Source organism: Chinchilla lanigera, unplaced genomic scaffold (genome assembly GCF_000276665.1).
Source record: "Chinchilla lanigera isolate Chin_1 unplaced genomic scaffold, ChiLan1.0 scaffold00160, whole genome shotgun sequence".
In the NCBI taxonomy this organism is placed as follows: domain Eukaryota; kingdom Metazoa; phylum Chordata; class Mammalia; order Rodentia; family Chinchillidae; genus Chinchilla; species Chinchilla lanigera.
The window spans coordinates 1,544,118-1,562,017 of NW_004955561.1; the positions used below are offsets into that span (position 1 = coordinate 1,544,118).

Here is a 17,900-nt window from a genome sequence, read left to right on the forward strand (position 1 = left end):
CTTAAGGGATCAGTTCCCGGAAGGGCCATTTCTGTCACCTCCTAGCCTAACGCCCAGCACCACATGGAGACCAGATCTCATATCAGTCAGCTTTTCATCCTTATAATGAATATCTGGGCCAGGAGAATTAAGAACAAAAGAGGATGATTCACTTCAAAGCTTTGGAGGCTGTCAGTCCAAATGGCACAGCTCAGGCCCTGCACGTGAAGGCGCTCAGGTGGGAAGGAGAACCTGAGGAGCCAGCCCTGCTTTATAATGGCACTCTGGGGCACTTACTCCAGAGGCCCGGTTCACCCTAAGGCAATGCCCTGCTGATTTAATGCACGGTTGCAATGAAAGAAAACTTTATATTTTGTTTTTTTCTTCAGTTCATCATGCTTTTTGTTATCAGGCCGGCAGAGGGATCCTTGTCCCTGTGTTCTAGGGACAGAAATCCAATCCAGACACAGAAGAGCACTGTGAAAAGAGAAGCAGGATATTGCAAATGAAACTGCCCAAACTGGGTGTGGTGGCGCGCACTGTAATCCTAGCACTCAGGAGGCAAACCAGGAGGATTGCTGTGAGTCCAAGTCCAGCATGGGCTACACAGTGAGACCCTGTCTCAACAAAACAAGAAACGGTGTAAGACGAAAGAAAATACACCCTTAAGGGAACTGGTGGCAGTTATGAGGAATACTAGTTTAAACTTTACATATTGTTGTTAGGATGTTCTGCCTTTTCAGGCCCATCCAGTCTTCTTTGGTGCCCTTTCAAATGTCAGTGAAATAAGGAAAAGCCCCTGATGGAGTGGTTTGTGCCAGGTCAGGTGAGCCCTTCCCAGGTGCGTGGCCAGGCTCTCAGGTGGGTACTGAGGAGAGTGGTGTTGCTGGGTGTGTTCCTTAGGTGAGGTCTGTCTCCTGCAGCTCCATCTGCACTGTAAGTCTACGTTGGCTTGTTTTGTTAGGAGTTTTACATAAGTTCCCTCCATGACTCAAGGCCTGGTAGTGTTTTTCTACCTGATATTTTCATGTGGCCAAAGTGTTCATAATTAAATGCATAATATTTATACTATTGCCTTAGGTGGCTATACCAACGTTTAGCCATTCCTCAACTATTGTAATGCTAGTACAAAGAGCATTGTTGTGGTTAAAGTTGAGTGTGCTTTCCCCTCTCCCCCAATGATTTTAATGAAATGATTAAGTCTAATGTTTTGAAATTATTTGTAGTTCTTGGTATCAATTTACATATTTCCTTCTGAAAGGATTGTACTAGCTTACGGTATGACTAACTCTTTATGACTCTACCAATTTCGCTTCAGCTTCTTCAACACTGGGTATTATCTTAAAATATTAAATTTTAGCCGGGTGTCGTGGCACGCACCTGTAATCCCAGCACTGTGGAAGGCTGAGGCAGGAGGAGGGTAAATTAGAGCCCAGCCTGGGCAATTTAGCATGACCATCTTTTAAAAAAGAAATAAAAATGTTCTGTTCACTTGGTAAATGTGAAGTGGGACATCATACCTCGTCGGTAAATGACTTGTATTTATTGGGGTTTAATAGTCCCCGTATTATTTTATTGCTGACACAGATTGCGCAAACTAAGCTTGGAGCACAGGGAGGCAAGAAGAGCCCAGGCGCCCCCTACCGACTGCAGCGGCCCGTGACAGGCGTGGGTGTGCGGCTTGCTGCGGGAGGCCAGGCAGCTGTTTTCCCGGGGGTGGGAGCCGGGCGAAGCGCAGGCGAGGACGTGACACTGCGCAGGCGCGTCACTGTCCCGGTGCCTGCGCGGGCGCCACGGGATGGGTGTGAGCTGGAGCACAGGCGCACTGGTGACCTGCACGATCGGCGCGCCTGCGCAGTTACTCCTTCTCAGGCGGCCGCCATGGCTGGGCAAGAGGATCCGGTGCAACGGGAGATTCACCAGGACTGGGCGAACCGGGAATACATTGAGCTCATCACCAGCAGTATTAAGAAAATCGCGGACTTCCTCAACTCGTTCGGTCAGCGGGCGAGCAGGGAGGTGGGGAGGGGGAGGCCCCGGGGGCGGCCTGCCGGGGAAGCCAGGGGGACTCCGCGAGCCCTGCGCCCGCCGAGCTGCGCTTGCTTCCGTCTCAGCCCCACCTTCGCGCTGCCGCCGCTCTGCCCGCGAGGCCGGCGGGCTGTGGCCTCGTCCCCATCCTCGTCCCGGACCCGCGAACGGGCATTTTCCCGTGCACCTCAGGCAGCCCCGTCCACCCCGTGAGTGCCGCTTCCCTTCCCTTCGGTGGTCTCCCTGCCTTCTTCGTGCCGCTTCGTTCCAGTCCCCACCTCATCCGCAGGGTGCCCAGCGCGGCCGTGTCGCTCGCCTGACAGTTCCCCGTCGCTTTCAGGACGGGATCGAAACCATATCGCTCCGTGCCCTTTAGTCGCCCCCTTGACCACCCCGGTCCATTTCTCCTTTCCCCGGTGTGTGGCAGGAGTGGAGTCCGAGGTTGCCCGTCCGGGTCTTGGGCGCTAGAGAAACACTGCATTTCTCGCTTCTGATTTGTGTGAGGTGTCTGCTGCTAGTGCGGTCTTCAGAGCTAACACAGGGTAGGTGCTTCCAGCAGAGACAGCCCAAAATATTCCCTAGGCGCAGACTTCTCGCAGTAGTTTTAAATTCCTCTGCACTGTTTGTATCTTAGTCCCAAGTGTTTCCTTTAGAGAACTTAGCGCTGGATAAACTTCGCAACATGTAGGGAGGACACCTAGTGATCTTTTTCAACCTGTGTACTTTTGGTTCCACGAATCCAACAACATTAAACAGTTAAGATTAAATAGGAGAAACTGGTGTATTAAAATTTTTTTAAAAGGCATTATTTTGTAGCTAGAGGACCTGATAAGGCCTAAGTAGTGTAAAATGATAGAGCAAGAGTTTTGCCAGTAGGCTGGAGATGTAGCCCAGAATAGAGCCAGAGTGAGGGCTTGGGTTGGATCTCCTACACAGCACCCCCGCAAAGGTTTGTCAAAAAGAGAAGTTGTCAGAATTCATCAGCAGGAGAAACTACATCTCCTCTGAGGCACTGTGCAGGACACAATAAGAACCTCTCCTGCATTCAAGCAAGTTCTTTCTTGAAATAATGCAGAGTCAGGACAACACAGAACATTGTCTTTGTATTAATGTTTTTACATGTAAGATGTATAGGACTATACTCATGATGTGTGTAGACTCTGAAAATAAAGAGAACAGTGTAAATGTACATTGGGGATACATGTTGACACATAAGTTGCTGTAAAGGTTGTAGTAGGGAATGACTTGATAGCATAGAGCTCCTGTACTTTGAAAACATTTCCTTTTGAATAATAGAAAAAAAGGAGTGTGGTTTAGTGGAAAAGAGTTTGGAATTAGGAGAGGCTGACTGATTATAATGAAGTGGTCTGGGTTTCCTCAGAGAGGTTTTTTCTTTGTTTGAGACAGGGTCTTCCTATGTTGTCTAAGTTGGCCTTCACTTCTTGGGTTCAAACAGTCCTCCTGCTGCAGCCTTGCAAATGCTAGGTCTACAGGGATGTGTTCCCACCCAGCATTCACAACATTGTTACTCATTGTCTCAGAGCAAACACCAAGTAAAAGAAACGAAAATATTCCATGCCAAGGGGATAGGATAGAATGATGACAGGATAACAGATTTGATGTTTGCTTAGTCTGGAGAAACAGTGGAAAGTACAGTACTTATAAAGTAGTTGGAAAAATCATTCACATAGAGAAATTTTTTGTTTTGTTTGCAGACAGGGCCTTGCTGTGTAGCCCAGGCTAACCTTGAACTGTGTAGCCCAACCTGGCCTCAAACTGGAAATCCTCCTGCCTCAGCCTTCCAAGTGCTGGATTACAGTCATAGGTCATCATCTCCAACTTCAACTTTTTTTGTGTGTGTGTTTATTTGTTTTTTTTGTGTGTGTTTTTTTTGAGACAGGGTCTCACTATGCAGTGCAGACTGGCCTTGAACGCAGTTATGTAGGTCCTGAGTGCTGGGATTACAGGCGTGCACCATCACGCCTGGCTTTAACTTTGTTTTTTTTTGTGTGTGTGGGTACCAGAAATTGAATTCAGTACCCAGCACCTTGTGCTTGCCAGCTAGGCGCTGTGCCCCTGGGCTATATCCCCTGTCCTTTAACTTTGTTTTGAAAGCAAAATTAAAACACTTTATCTGATAGGAATTAATATCTGATGTTTAAGTACAGAGTATCCATCCACAGTGTTGTCAGTTCTACAGCAGAGCATTGAAAATTAAGTCAAACTGAGGTTGCTTTTCAAAATTTAAAAGTGATCTAGCATGTCAGTCTTTCAAATTGCGATCATGATAGTGTAATAACTTTATTTCTAAATACTGAATTATATTAGTGAACTTTTTTTTTTTTTTGCGGCGGTGGTGGTGCTGGTACTGGGGATTGAACCCAGGACCTCTGCACTGAACTACATCCCCAGACCTTTTTAATTTTTTATTTTGAGAACAGAATCTTGCTGAGTCTTAAATTGCTCAGGCTAGGCTTGTGTCTGTGACCCACCAGCCTCATTCTCCCAGAGTGCTGGGATTATAGTCATGGGCCACTGTGCTGGACTTTTTTTTTTTTTTTTTGAGATAGGGTCTCACTGTGTTGCCCAGGCTGATCCTGAAACCCTGGGTTCAAGTGGTCCTCCTGCCTTAGCCTCCCAAGTAATTGGAACTGAGTGTACACCCTGCTCCTGGCTGTATTAGTGAGCTTTTAATTTGCATACATTTATCTTTCACAGAAGTCTTCTTGGCATATCAACCAGAAAAGTAAGTTTTATTTCTCTGACAATATTTTAAATTTCTTAAGAGTGGCTGCTATGACCATTCTTTTTTTTAAATGACCATTTAATCTTATTTATTCCCTTTTTTTCCTTTTGTGGTACTGGGGATTGAACCTAGGGCCTTGCTCTACCACTGAGCTACACTCTCATCCTCAGCACCCTCCCATCTCCCTTTTTTTTTTTTGTTTTGTTCTATTGTCTATTTTGAGACAGGGTGTGGCTAAGTTGCCCAGACTGGCTTTGAACTTGGAATCCTGTTTTAGACTCTGAGTAGGTAGAATTACAGGTATGTGGCTGGACACCCAGCTCATCTTGCTGGTGTGCTCTGTGGAGCTGGGAGTTAGAGGGAGCAGCACTGGCGGACAGAAAATAAGATATACCAGGGAGCTGGGCGTGGGCTCAGTGCTGGAGCCTGACTCACTGGTGGAGCACTCCCCATGCTTGTGTGTGGGAAGCTCTGGTTTAAACTCCCAGCACTGCAGAAAAAGAAAAGTAAGAGAAAGATTAGAGGTTTCCAACTGGGAGTGACAACACGAGGTACAAGGGTTCTTTTAGGGCTGATGAGAACCTTCTAAAATTAGATTGTGGTAATGATTGCACAACTTTGGAAATACAGTAAGAACCACTGAATTGTATACTTCAAGTGAACTGTATATATGTAAATTATGTATCTTTAAAACTATATTTTTGAAAGGAGTGAAAAGTAGCAATTGGTGGTGCACGCCTATAATCCTAACACATGGGAGGCTGAGGCAGGAGGAGTGTTGTGAGTTCAAAGCCAGCCTGGGTTCCTTACTGAGTTCAAGGCTAGCCTGAACTACAAAGCAAGACCCTGTCTCAAAAAACCAAAAGAAGGCCCGGGGATGTAGCTCAGCAGCATGGCACAGCGCCTGCATGGCAAGCACAAGGCCCTGAGTTCCATTGCCAGTACCAAGAAAAAACCAAAAACAAAAGAAAAGAGATGAATATGGTAAAGAATAACATGGAGGGCTGGGGTGTGGCTTAGTGGCACAAGTGCCTGCCTGGCAAATGCAAGGTCCCGAGTTGGATTCCGGGTATAAAAAACAACAACAACATGGAAACAAAAATAAAATGAATAGAAAGTGGAAGAATTGGGGTCTAACACAGTTGAAGCAGTGTGAAGAGTAAATTATGACCCTGACACAGGTACTCTTAATTTTAACAGTATTTTAATAATCCTCCATAGATACGTTGTAGCTTATCAAACCATTCTTGTAGTAATGGACATTTGTTTTTGTTTCTTTGCCATCATAATAGTAATAGCAGTGAGTGTCTTTGTTAAATCTATCTTATCTGTTTGGGGACGGGACCCTGATCTCGCACACGCTAGACAAGCACGCTGCCACTGAGGTCCATCTCCAGCACCTATGTGTTAACGCTTCATCTGAAGGGAGCAGTGACAGATCAAGTACGTGGATAATTTACAGATTAGAAGTTCATCTGTGTTTAGATAAATTCAGAAAAGGAAGAATTATGTTCATCTGGCAAGACATCTTTGAACTGAGTCTGTTTTTTATCAGTAGCTCTTTGCAGAACATAATGAGTGCGTCATTGCGGGGAGCTGGTCCTTGTGCGCAACACAGCTTCATTCCTTTTTGTCTCCTTCCCACCTCCCTTCCTCATCCCTCCTACTCTTTGCCCTTCCCATTTGCAGAAGCTTCATTTCCATTTTTTGTCCAGAAGGATAAACTTGAGGGATTTGCATGTAAAAGGATACACCTCAAGATCATACTTGGGAAGTGAAATAAACCAGACACGCAACCTTAAATACTGCATGGGGTTTCTCTTATATGAGAAACCCAAAATATAAATAAAGAGCAAGTAAAAGCTAGATAATAGGAAATAGGGGATCTTTTCCAACTGGAAAGAGGAATGAGAGAGGGAGTGAACCTTGCTGGAGCATTGAGATGGGAGGCCCCGTGGGTGGATGGGCAGCCTGGAGGTCAGGCAGGGTGGGTGGGAAGAAGTGCAGAGTGAACCCCAGGCACTTTGGCAGAACAGCCAGTGACACACTAAGGGAACAGGTAGGGGCTGGTATGGGAGACTGTCTCGGAGATGAGATTGTAGGCATGGAGGTGACGGTTACAGAGATGACTTAGCAGTGTGGGGAGAGCTGCTAGGAAAGAATTACTCTGTGCTTACATGGCTTTTTCTCTGTGTCAGGAATAGCTGGAAAAAGTGGCTGACAAGTTTCAGTTAGAGACATGCACAGAGAAGATATTTTGAGGTTGCATTTTTGGAGAAGTGAAGGGGGACTGAAGACGGATAGGAAGAGGAGGAGTGTGAGCTCTGTGGGGCTCTGAAGGTCTTTGTTTCTTCCAGTTCTGAAAGGCCTGTGCAGACAGTGATGAGTTGCTCTCCTCCACGACACTAGTGACCTTGTGGCTTCTTGGAGTTTGAAGCCTCTGACACCTTCCTCTTCCCCTCAATTTCTGCTGCCTCTTGTTTTGTTTTGTTTTTGTCTTTTTGAGACAGCGTTTCACTGTGTAGCTTAGACTGGCCTTAAACTCACAGTGATCTTCCCGCCTCAGCCTCCCGAGTGCTGGGATTACAGAAGTGCAGCGCTACGCCTGGCTTTGCTGCCTGTTGACAGGACAGACACTTCTGGTTTATGCTGAGTCATCTCAAAATGTGTTGGCTTTGTGATATACAAAAGCAGTCTGCATTCAGTAGAAACCATGCTTCAATTTTTCTTCTTTTTCGCAAGGCTGGACCTTGTGTGTGCCAGGCAAGTGCTTTGCCTGGAGCCGTGGCCTAGGCCACAGTCACACTTCTGCTTTGTACTTTGTCTCCTCTGGGGCTGGCAGTGTGTGGTGCGGTGAGTCATGCTTCAGAGCTGTGCGCAACCATGCGGTAAACAGTGGCTGCTCTTCAAGCTACGAGCAGATGAGCTGTGATGTCAGGTGAGTTAGGTAGATGCACTGCATTTTCACTGAAATAGCTTCAGCAGTTTTTATTTAGCCGGGCGTGGTGATGCACACCTGTCATCCCAGCACTCTGGAGGCTGAGGCAGGAGGATCATTGCAAGTTTGAGACCAGCCTGAGCTGAAAAGTGAGCTCAAGGCCAGCCTGAACTGCATAGCAAGACCCTGCCTCAAAAAGAAAAAATAAGGGGCTGGGGATTTAGCTCAGCAGTACAGCGCCTGCCTGGCAAGCACAAGGCCGTGAGTTTGATTCCCAGTACTGGAAAAAAAAAAAAAAAACCAACAAAACAAAACAAAAAAAAAAACCAACTATTTATTTTGAGAAAGGGACTCACTCTGTTGCCCAGGCTGGCCTTGAACTTGAGCATCCTCTTCCTCAGCCTCCCGAGCAGTAGCATTATAGGCATGTGCCACCATGCCTGGTGCTTTTTTTTGCGGGGGCGGGGGGGCGGGGCAGGATCTTGTTATGTTATCCAGGCTGAGCTTGAATTTGTGATATTCCTGCCTCAGCTTTCCAGAGTGCTGATTATAGGCATGCAGCACCACCCAGCCATGTCCCCTGTCTTGAAACTTTTGCTGGTTAACAAATGGCCATCTGTGGCTGGGCGTGGTGACAAAGCCTGTAATCTTAGCACTCAGGAGGCAGAGGCAGGAGGATCGCAAGTTTAAGGCCAGTCTGGGGTACCTAGTGAGTTCAAGGCTAACCTCATCTACATAGTAAGACCCTATCTCAAAGAAACTAAAAGCAGAAACAAAACCAGTGGCCATCTGTACAGCCTTGATGTGTTGTTTTCTATTGCTGCCATAACAAATTAGCAGCTTAAACTACATTTATCATTTTGCTGTTATGTGGGTCAGAAATTCAACACTTATGCCAGGTGTGTTGGCACATACGTATAATCTCACACTTGGGAGGCTCAGGCAGGAGGACTGCAGCAAATTCGAGGCCAGCCTGGACTACAAAGTGAATTCAAGGGCAGCCTAAACTACATAGCGAGACCATGTCTCAAAAAACAAAACAAAAAAATCCAACTCTTGGCTGGATGTGGTAGCATATGTTAGCTATTTAGGAGGCTGAGGCAAGACGATTGCACATTCAGTGCCAGTTTGGACACCTGAGCAAGACCCTGTCTCATAAAATTTAAGGAGGGGTGTGTCCAGCTCAGTGGTAGAGCACTTCGCTAGTGTGCCTGAGGCCTTGGGCTCAATCCCCAGAACCCAGGCCCTGGGGAATGACCCACAACATTGATCACTGAGCTGACATCAGACTTCGGTTCCCTTCTGGAGGTTCTGTGAGGACACCTGTCTTTGTGCACTGGGCTGTGGGCAGAATTCACTTTTTTGTGGTTGCAGGACTGAGCTTGGTTTCTTGGCTGACAGTCAGCTGAGGCTATCCCCAGCTATCTCCCATCCAGGGGTTCATGGTCCCTCCCCAAAAAGCCAGCATGACATGTGCAGTCCCTTTCAATCCCCAGTCTCTTCTGCACTCTGACCTCTGACCCTCTTCTATGCTTCCCTCCCTCTGTTCCCAAGTCGGACCCACATGGAAAGTGCAGGTTAGACCCCAGCATGTCCGGGTCCTTATCCTCGGTGAGTCCTGCAGAGCCCTCCATCCCGCTTTATTTTGTCCTGAGCCCTGTACCCACCTGGACCCTCAGTTCCTATGTGCACTCATGCTGCCAGCCTGGCCCCTCCCTCTGCGAAGGGTGTGTGCGTGTGTGCAGGTGCTTTGACACTAGTGCTGAATATCAGTCTTTTTCCAGATATGTCTTGCCGTTCAAGACTCGCAACCCTGAACGAGAAGCTGACAGCTCTGGAGCGAAGGATAGAGTACATTGAAGCACGGGTGAGTGACTGTGAGACATCTTGCCTGCCTGTGGGTTTCTGTGCCTCCTGAGCTTTCTTCCCTACAACTTCTCACTGCTTAAGATCTAAAAAATGTGTGTCTTTTAGGCTCCTTTAGTTGTTTTGAATTTGTCTGAATGTGACTTTTCCTTTGACAGGTGACAAAAGGTGAGACTCTCACCTAGAGCTGTGCCACCTGCTGCTGGGACGTGCTTTACAGAACACAGGCCACATGGAGAAGGCCCAGCAGCCCCAGCTCCTCCTTTTCTCCTTCAAGAGCAACAGGGCTTTTTCTTGTTTTTGTTTTTCCAAAGGTCCAGCCTTTGCGCTCTGCCATGTACACCTGAGAGTGTGGTGTGGCGTAGCGCAGGGAGATGTGCAAGGGTCTCCCAGAAACAGGTTAGGCATTTACCTTCCAGTAAGGCACGGAGTCACTCAGTGTATCTCAGGTGTTCAGAGCCCAGAGCCTGGCCTCCATGAAGGGCCCCCTCCCACTCTCAGACTTCTCTTAAACTCCCATCACTCTGCCTTTGTCTGCTCCCCGCCTCAGAGAGGGTGGAGTGGGGTGCCTGGCCAAGCCGCTCAGACCCACTCAGTGGCTGCCAGAGAATGTTGCTAACCTTCCTTTTTGTTTTGGGGAGGTCTAGGCCAGTCCCCCACTAGACTTGAAGGGACATTTTCAGAGTTTTCTTTCTGTCACTTGGTCTGTCTGTGCCTATTGTATTTCCCTAATAAATTCCTCAACTTTATCTGACTGCTGTGATTGTGGAGGGAAGAGGAGCTGAGATGGGATTACCGCGCCTGCACAAATCCTCCAGGTGTGGCTGCTTCACCAGCCCCGGTGCCTACGCTTGGACTTCAGCTGACTCACTCAGTCTGGGAGCCGTGCGGTTCTTCAGCAGACACTGCCTTGCTGTGCCGTGGAAGAACCTGCATTGAGTCAGGTGTGATGCTCACAGTCTGTTGACTCCCTCGTCCACATGGCCTAGCCATAGTCTAGGGTAGACCCCAGGGTCTTAAGGCCCAAGCTGCTAAATGCTGACTTCCCTTGTAAAGCAAGCCCTATATCTGTAGTTGACGCAAGAACCCAAAATTTGCTATTCTAGTGTGCAAGGCTTTCTATAAACTTGGGGCATCTTCCTTCTAAAGCTGTTTTCCCTTGTGTAGGTTACCTCATGTTCCTTAGGCTCTGCACATGGGAATTCCCCCCCGCCCCCATTCAAGGTCTAAGTCAGGTCAGACGTCTCCTACAAAGTTCTGCGCATAACTTCTCCATGTAGCACTGCCTCCTATCTGCCTATCCTCCCACACACACTCAGCCCTGGGTCTCATCCTGCTGTGAATCATTCTGTGATGCAATGGGCACATCCTGAATACACCTGAGCGCCTTTCCTGTCACCTCTGAACACCAGTACAGCTGACTGCAGAGTGCAAGCTGCCTTGAGCACGTGTCTTTGAAGAACCCCACTTAGACCTCTGGAAGACCATACCGAGCATCCCTATTCTTAAATGGAAAATTCCTCAAAATCTGGAAGTGCTAACCTGGTGCCACAGTGGAACGTCGCAAACCTGACCTCAGGTCACAGGAAACAGGCCCTTTGGAAACTGCATGAAGTTAATGTTAGGCAATATGTACTGGTGCATATGAAACATGAATTTCACATTTAGACCAACATCCTCTCTCCCAGATCTCATTATGTACAAATATTCTTAAATCTAAAAACATCTGAGAGCAGCTGTAATGTTGCATGCCTGTAATCCCAGCACTCAGGAGGCTGAGGCAGTATGAACACTGCAAATTTGAGGCCAGCCTGGACTATATAGCAAGACCCTGTCACAAAAAACAAAAAAAAATACATATCTGAAATATTTCTGACTCCAGGCATTTTGAATATAAGGTATTCAACTTGTACTTCTTTAAAAATAGAATGGAATGGAGACACCAGTATCCTTTACTATGGTGGGTGTTCTTTTCAGCATTATTGAGCTTCCCTATGCAGCTCTTAAATGGAGTTTATTATTTCTATTTCCCTCCAGGATAAGTCAGTCGGACTTTCCCAGTCCAAGTGTTAGGTTACCTGGTGCTGCACTGCAGTCAGTTTAACCTGTTTGGTTCCTGCCATGTGTATGGACTGTGATGTGAGACAGTGATGGGGCAGAAGTGCTGGGGATTTCTATAGGCAGGAGGAGCCCTTTCCATAAGATTATGTGTAAAAATGTTTAATAAAGGTTTTATTGTCCTATGGATATTAGTGTTAATTTATTGGTATTAAAGTAATAAAGGCATTGGTGGGGATATAGCTCAGTGGTAGAGTACTTGCCTGGGATGCGTGAACCTCCGGGTTCCATCCTCAGCCCAGCCCTATAAATGAATGAGTGAGTAAATAAAGCATGCTGTTGCAAAGAGCAACAGGTAATGTTCAGTGCAGGAAACCAGTGAACCTGGCCTCCCCAGGGTGCATTAACTCCTGGTATCCCTGTTTTCCTGTGTTGTCACCCTTTGTTTTTTGGGACAGGGTCTTGCTGTGTAGCACGGGCTGGCCTTGAATTTGGATCCTTCTGCCTCAAGTCTCCCCAGCTGTAACTCCTTTTCACACTTAAGCCCTAACACTCCTAAGTGTGTGTGTGTGTGTGTGTGTATTACTGTTACTATATGCTAAATGCTTTTTGCAGTTTTTCTTTCTTTGGGGTAGGGGAGGAAATAAGGAAAAAGAAGGGACAAGGAGGTGAGCAGAGAACTGCAGTTTCATTTAACTCTTGACAGGGCCCTACGAGGTAGGCACTTCTGTGTCAGGACCTGGGAATGTGCTGGGACTGGAGCCCAGACCTCACTTGCTCATAGACTGCTCCAGCCATCTTTGACTTCTGAAAGGGTGTGACCAGGTGGGATTTTCTCATTTGAAGTCTAGTGCCTGTGTGTATGCATGTGCACGTGGTACTGGGGATTGAAGCACTGAGCTGTGTCCCTGGCCCTTTTTCTTTTGGTACCAGGAATCAAACTCAGGACTTTATGCTTGCCCTGAGCTATATGCCCGGCCCCTTGGCCCTTTTTTTAAAAAGTTATTATTTTTTGGGGGGTGGGGGTGGTTTCCAGTACTGGGAACTGAACTCACAACCTTGGGCTTGCCAGGCAGGTGCTGTGCTACTGAGCTAAATCCCCAGCCCCCATAAAAAGTTATTTTTTATTAGTATGTGTTTGTAGTACATAATGATTACATTCATTGTGGGGAGTAGGTATACATACATAACATACTCTTTTTTCCAGCTCTTTTTATGTTTTGAGACAGAGTCTTGCAAAGTTGCCCAGATTGGCCTTGAACCTGTGATCTCCCTGCCTTGGCCTCCTTACCCTCCCTGCCTCTTGTGCTATGTCCCAAGCATGTGCCACCATGTTTCCTGGCTGGCTTTTGCTCTTTTTTGGTGCCAGGGATTGAGCCTATGGCTTTTGAGTTGCTAAGCAGAAGCTTGGCCACTGAGCTGCACCCTGTCTGCCATCATTCACTTGATAAAGATGGCCCCTGCCTTCCGTGCTGTGGCTGGAATACTGGTTGCATTGATTGTCTAGGTTCATTTCTGCTGGCTTGCTCCCATGTTCTTTTGCAACATGGGATTAAACCCAGGGCTTGGTGTGTGCCAGGCAAATGCTTTACGACTGAGCTATACTCCCAGCCCCAGTATAAGTATTTTCTGAAACTCTTGCTAAAGAATTTAATCCACTCTAGCCCGTAACTTCTTCTAGTGGTCTATGAATTAGGAGCAGCTACATTCACCTGCTGAAAGCCTTTTTTGGTTGGGCTGTAGGAACTGATATTTTATTTATTATTTTTAATTCTTTTAGTACCTTTTTTTTTTTTTTTAGCTTTTTTTCTGGTGGAGACAGGGTCTTGCTATGCAGTTTAGACTGACCTTGAACTCACTGTGTAGCCCAGGCTGGCCTCAGTCTCATGGTAATCCTGCCTCAGCCTCCTGAGGGCTAGGATTACTGGCGTGCACCACCACGCCTGGCTCATTCTTTTAGTATCTTAAGACAGGGTCTTGCTGTGTAATTCAGGCTGGCCTTGAACTCAAGGTGATCCTCTTGCCTCAGTCTCCTCTGAGTGCTGGGATTACAGGCACACACACCATACCTTGCTCAAAATTTTTGTTTATTTATTTTAAATATTTTCAAATGGCTAGAAATGTATCTTGGTGTGAAGGCCCTGGGTTCTATTCCAAGTACCACCAAAATAAATAATACAACAGGCCCGGAGCGCATATATATATATCCCAAGTTAACAATACCTAATCAAGAATTACACGGGGGGAAAAAAATCAGATGAACTGGGTCTGGCAGCATACACCTGTAATCTCAGCTACTCTGAAGCTGAGGCAGAGGATAATGAGTCCAGGGCCGGCCCAGGCATATTAGCACAACTCTTGTCTCAAAAAAGAAAGGCTGGGATGTAGCTCAGTGGACAAGCGGTCACCTAGCACACATGAGTCCTGGGTTCAGTCTCACTTAGGAAAAAAGGGTGACAAAAGGTCTGCGGCAGTGTTTCACAGTCCACAGAAGAATGCTGACCGAGAAACCACCTGAGTGGCCTTGGCCGAGGGGAGGAACTATCTGAAAACAGGCATCTGTAAGGGTTATGAGGGGCCGGATGTGGCGATACACACTTGAGTCCCAGATGCTCAGTACCCAAGGCAGGATGGTGCTATTGGAGACCAGCCAGGGCAGCTTGGTGAGCCTGTGTCTCAAGCAGGGCTGGCTCAGCTCAGTCACAGGGCCCAGCTTCTGTCTCCAGGGCTGCAAGAAAAACACATAAACAACCTGATTTTTTTTTTTTTTTTTTTTTTTTTTTTCTTTTTGAGACAGGGTCTTGCTATGCAGTTCAGGCTGGCCTTGAGCTCACTTTGTAGCCCAGGCTGGTCTCGAACGCACAACGATCCTCCTGCCTTGGCCTCCCAAGTGCTGGGATTATAGGAGTGCGTCACCACGCCCAGCGAAACAACCTGATTTTAAAAGGGGCAAAGCACATCAATCGATGAATGGATAAAGAAGATGTGTTTTTTTATACAATGGAATGCTACTCTGCCATAAAGATGGATAAACTTGAGACAGTTCTAGCTAAATGGCTGCACTTTGAGACCATACTCTTTAAGTGAAATAAATCAGATATACATGTAAATGTGACATTGTTTCAAAAGTGTAAATAAGGACCAAAATGTGTAATAGATATGAAATAGGAGGAAAATGTTCAAATGGGGAGAGGAACAAGGGAGGGGGAGGGGGAAAGGAAGGAAGGAAGGAAGGAAAAAGTTTAAAAAAAGAGAAAAGAAGTAAAACATGGAGACAAAGCTTGTAATTGGGGAGGGGAGGAGGGTTTGAAGGGAGAGGAGTGGGAGAAAAGTTGTATCATGTACAGGTACAGCTTCTCTGACGAATGTGATCATTATATCTAAAATGTACCAATAAATTCTGATTAAAAACATAATAAAATGGACAAAGGAGCCGGGTGTGGTGGTATCCACCCTGTAATCGTTGGTGATTGCAGGGTCAAACCAACCTGGGCAACCTGTCTCAAAGTAAAAGGCTAGGACATAGCTCAGGGCGAAGGCCCTGGGTTCTACCCCAGTACCACAAATAAGTAAGTAATGATTATAAAAATAAAGGGGCAGGGGCTGTATAGCCTTGTGGTAGGACACATGCTTAGCATGCAGAAGGAGCAGCTTTTAATCACCAACACCTGCACAAAAAAATCTTCACCCATTAGGGCCGGGGATCTACCTCAGCAGCACAGCACCTGCCTGGCAAATGCAAGATCCTGAGTTTCATTCCCCATACAAAAAAAAAAAGAAGAAATTTTCCAAAAGAAGACATAAGTGCCCAACAGATAGAAGAAAAAAGCAGTAATCACTAATAACCAGTGAAATGATGTAATAATTACCAATCAGGGAAATGTAGACGAAGCCATGAGTTATCACCTGCCAGAATGACTACTACAGAAAAGACAAAAGATAAGACCTGGGCGTGGTGGTGCACACCTAATCCCTGCACTTGGGAGGCTGAGGCAGGAAGATAATTTTAAGTTCAAGGCCAGCTTGGGCTATATAGTGAGACTGTCTCAACAGCCCCTCCAAAACCCATAAATGTTGGTGAAGGTGTGAGAAATGGAGCCCATGTACACTGCTGGTGGGGAATATAAATTAGTAGTTACTGTGGAAAACAGTATGGAGGCTCTGCAAAAAACTAAATATAGAATGACCATGAGATCCAGCAGCCCCACCTACCAGGCATACACATAGTCCATACTTTGTTCAACTTAATGTTTTTTTCAACTTTACAGCTACAAAACCAATAGACTTCCAGCCTGGGCATGGTGGCAAATACCTGTAATCCCAGTGCTTGGGAGGCTGAGGCAGGAGGATTGCAGTGAGTTTAAGGCCAGCCTGAACTACATGGCAAGACCTTGTCTCAAAATAAAGACAAAACCAAACCAAAGAGCAATAAATAGACTTCTAGTATAAATGGCATTTTGAATAGTGGTCATTTTCCTGAGCTAGCTATAGGCTGACACTGGGTGGCAGCAGCAAGCTGCAGCGTGTGGTGTGCTTCATCACTACTGTGACACTGGGTAGGCTACATGTATTAAGTGCATTTTCAACGTCCACAAGGTTTATGGGCATAATCCTATCATAAAGGGAGAAATATCTGTATATACAAAAGAAAGGGAGTTGGTATGTTGAGATTGTAGAGGCTATTTTAAATGTAATGAAAATTTTAATCCTATATTTCTGACACTAGTATATTTCTAACACTGTTCAAGGATGAGACTGGGAAACACAGTTGGTTCTCATAATTAGAGAGCTACAAAACTGAATAAGCCTTGATGCTCCCAGAACCAGCTGCAAGATAAGTGCAACTTAGCCCGACAGTGGTGGTTTGTTTACTTTCAAATCCTAGACAGTTACCCCTCAAGGACACCTCTGTCCAGTCTCAGACAATGATTGATTCTTCCCATATTATACAATAGTAATCTTATTAGTTCCTGTAAGAGTAAATTCTGCCTAGCAATTAATGACAAAGACGTGTAACCAATTACATAATGTTACCTGCCTTTTTGTATTTCCTTCTGAAAACCTATATAAGTGACTGGTAACCTTAAAACGGGGCTGGTGACTTGAACCTTTGGTTCCCTAGCTCACAAGCATAATAAAGCTGCTTTCCAAGTTCTTCTGGTGCTGTTGTCTTCCGTTTGATCTGGTCCTGAATTCCACATCAAGATTTCATCTGTGTTTGTAGTAGCACTATGTATGGTAAATCCCCGACTAACGAACATTTGAGCTGTGAACTTTCACAGGTGTATTGTGTAAGGTTTACAGGACTACGATATAAGACTCACAGGTTGATTGTGTTAGACCTCTGCCTTTAACAAAAACTTGTATGATGTACATCCCATTAAAGGACAACAAGTTAGGTAAAAGTTTCTTATGTACTAGATAGAGATGATTGATTAAAATGGTTATGCTATGTCAAAATGGAAATTTCAGTACATTACAAAATGTCATCGTGACTGTCATGCTGCAATATTACGTATGGCTCTTTTTTAAAAAAAATAAAAAATGATACAGAATTTCAAAACGAGGGTATAGGAAATTAACAGTGGTTATTATATTGCATATTGTTATGTGCAAAGTAGTTGCTCAGATTACCAGATATAGGCATGCAAAATTAATCAAACAAGATAAGCATTACTCCTTTCAATGAATAGAAATTAGTAGTACAATAATCTTAGCTATCTTGTGTGTATATTTTTTCTCCCCTTCCTTCTTTTCTCCTTTCCCCCATCCCAGTTATACTTTCCTTTATAGCAGTTTCTTTCCTTTTCACAGTATTTGTTGTACCTTTTGGATATTTACTCTTCCAGATTCTCACACTAGGGAGGCAACATGATGTTTACATATATGAGTTTGATTTATTTCACTTGTGAGTATGGTCTCTAGTTGCATCCTATAAAAGCCTCGAGTTTATCTATATGGCTGAGAAGTACTCCACTGTATAAAAAGACCATATCATTTTTACCCATTCCTCAGTTGATAGGCATCTGAGGGCTTTCCAAGGTTTAGTTATTACAAATTGTGCTGTTATAAACACGGGTGCACATACATCGCTGTGGTATGACGTTTTCAATTGCTCTGGAAAAATACCCAGAAGCTGAATAGCTGGGTCAAATAGGACCTCTAGTCCTACTTTTTTGAGGGATCTCTACACTGATTTCCACAGTGGTTGGTTGCATCAGTCTGTACTCCCACCAACAGTGGAAAAGGGTTCCTTTTTCCCCACAGCCCTGACAGCATTTGTTA

General features: G+C 45.6%; 1 protein-coding gene across 1 annotated transcript; it reads left to right on the forward strand.

The window, feature by feature from the left end:
• The first annotated feature begins 1,803 nt into the window (after positions 1-1,803).
• On the forward strand, positions 1,804-10,306 carry Brk1 (BRICK1, SCAR/WAVE actin-nucleating complex subunit). Its single transcript, XM_013509100.1, has 3 exons — positions 1,804-1,978; positions 9,476-9,558; positions 9,716-10,306. Exons 1-3 carry the CDS (start codon positions 1,861-1,863, stop codon positions 9,740-9,742), a joined length of 228 nt encoding a protein of 75 aa, XP_013364554.1. The 5' UTR covers positions 1,804-1,860; the 3' UTR covers positions 9,743-10,306.
• The last annotated feature ends 7,594 nt before the right edge of the window (positions 10,307-17,900 follow it).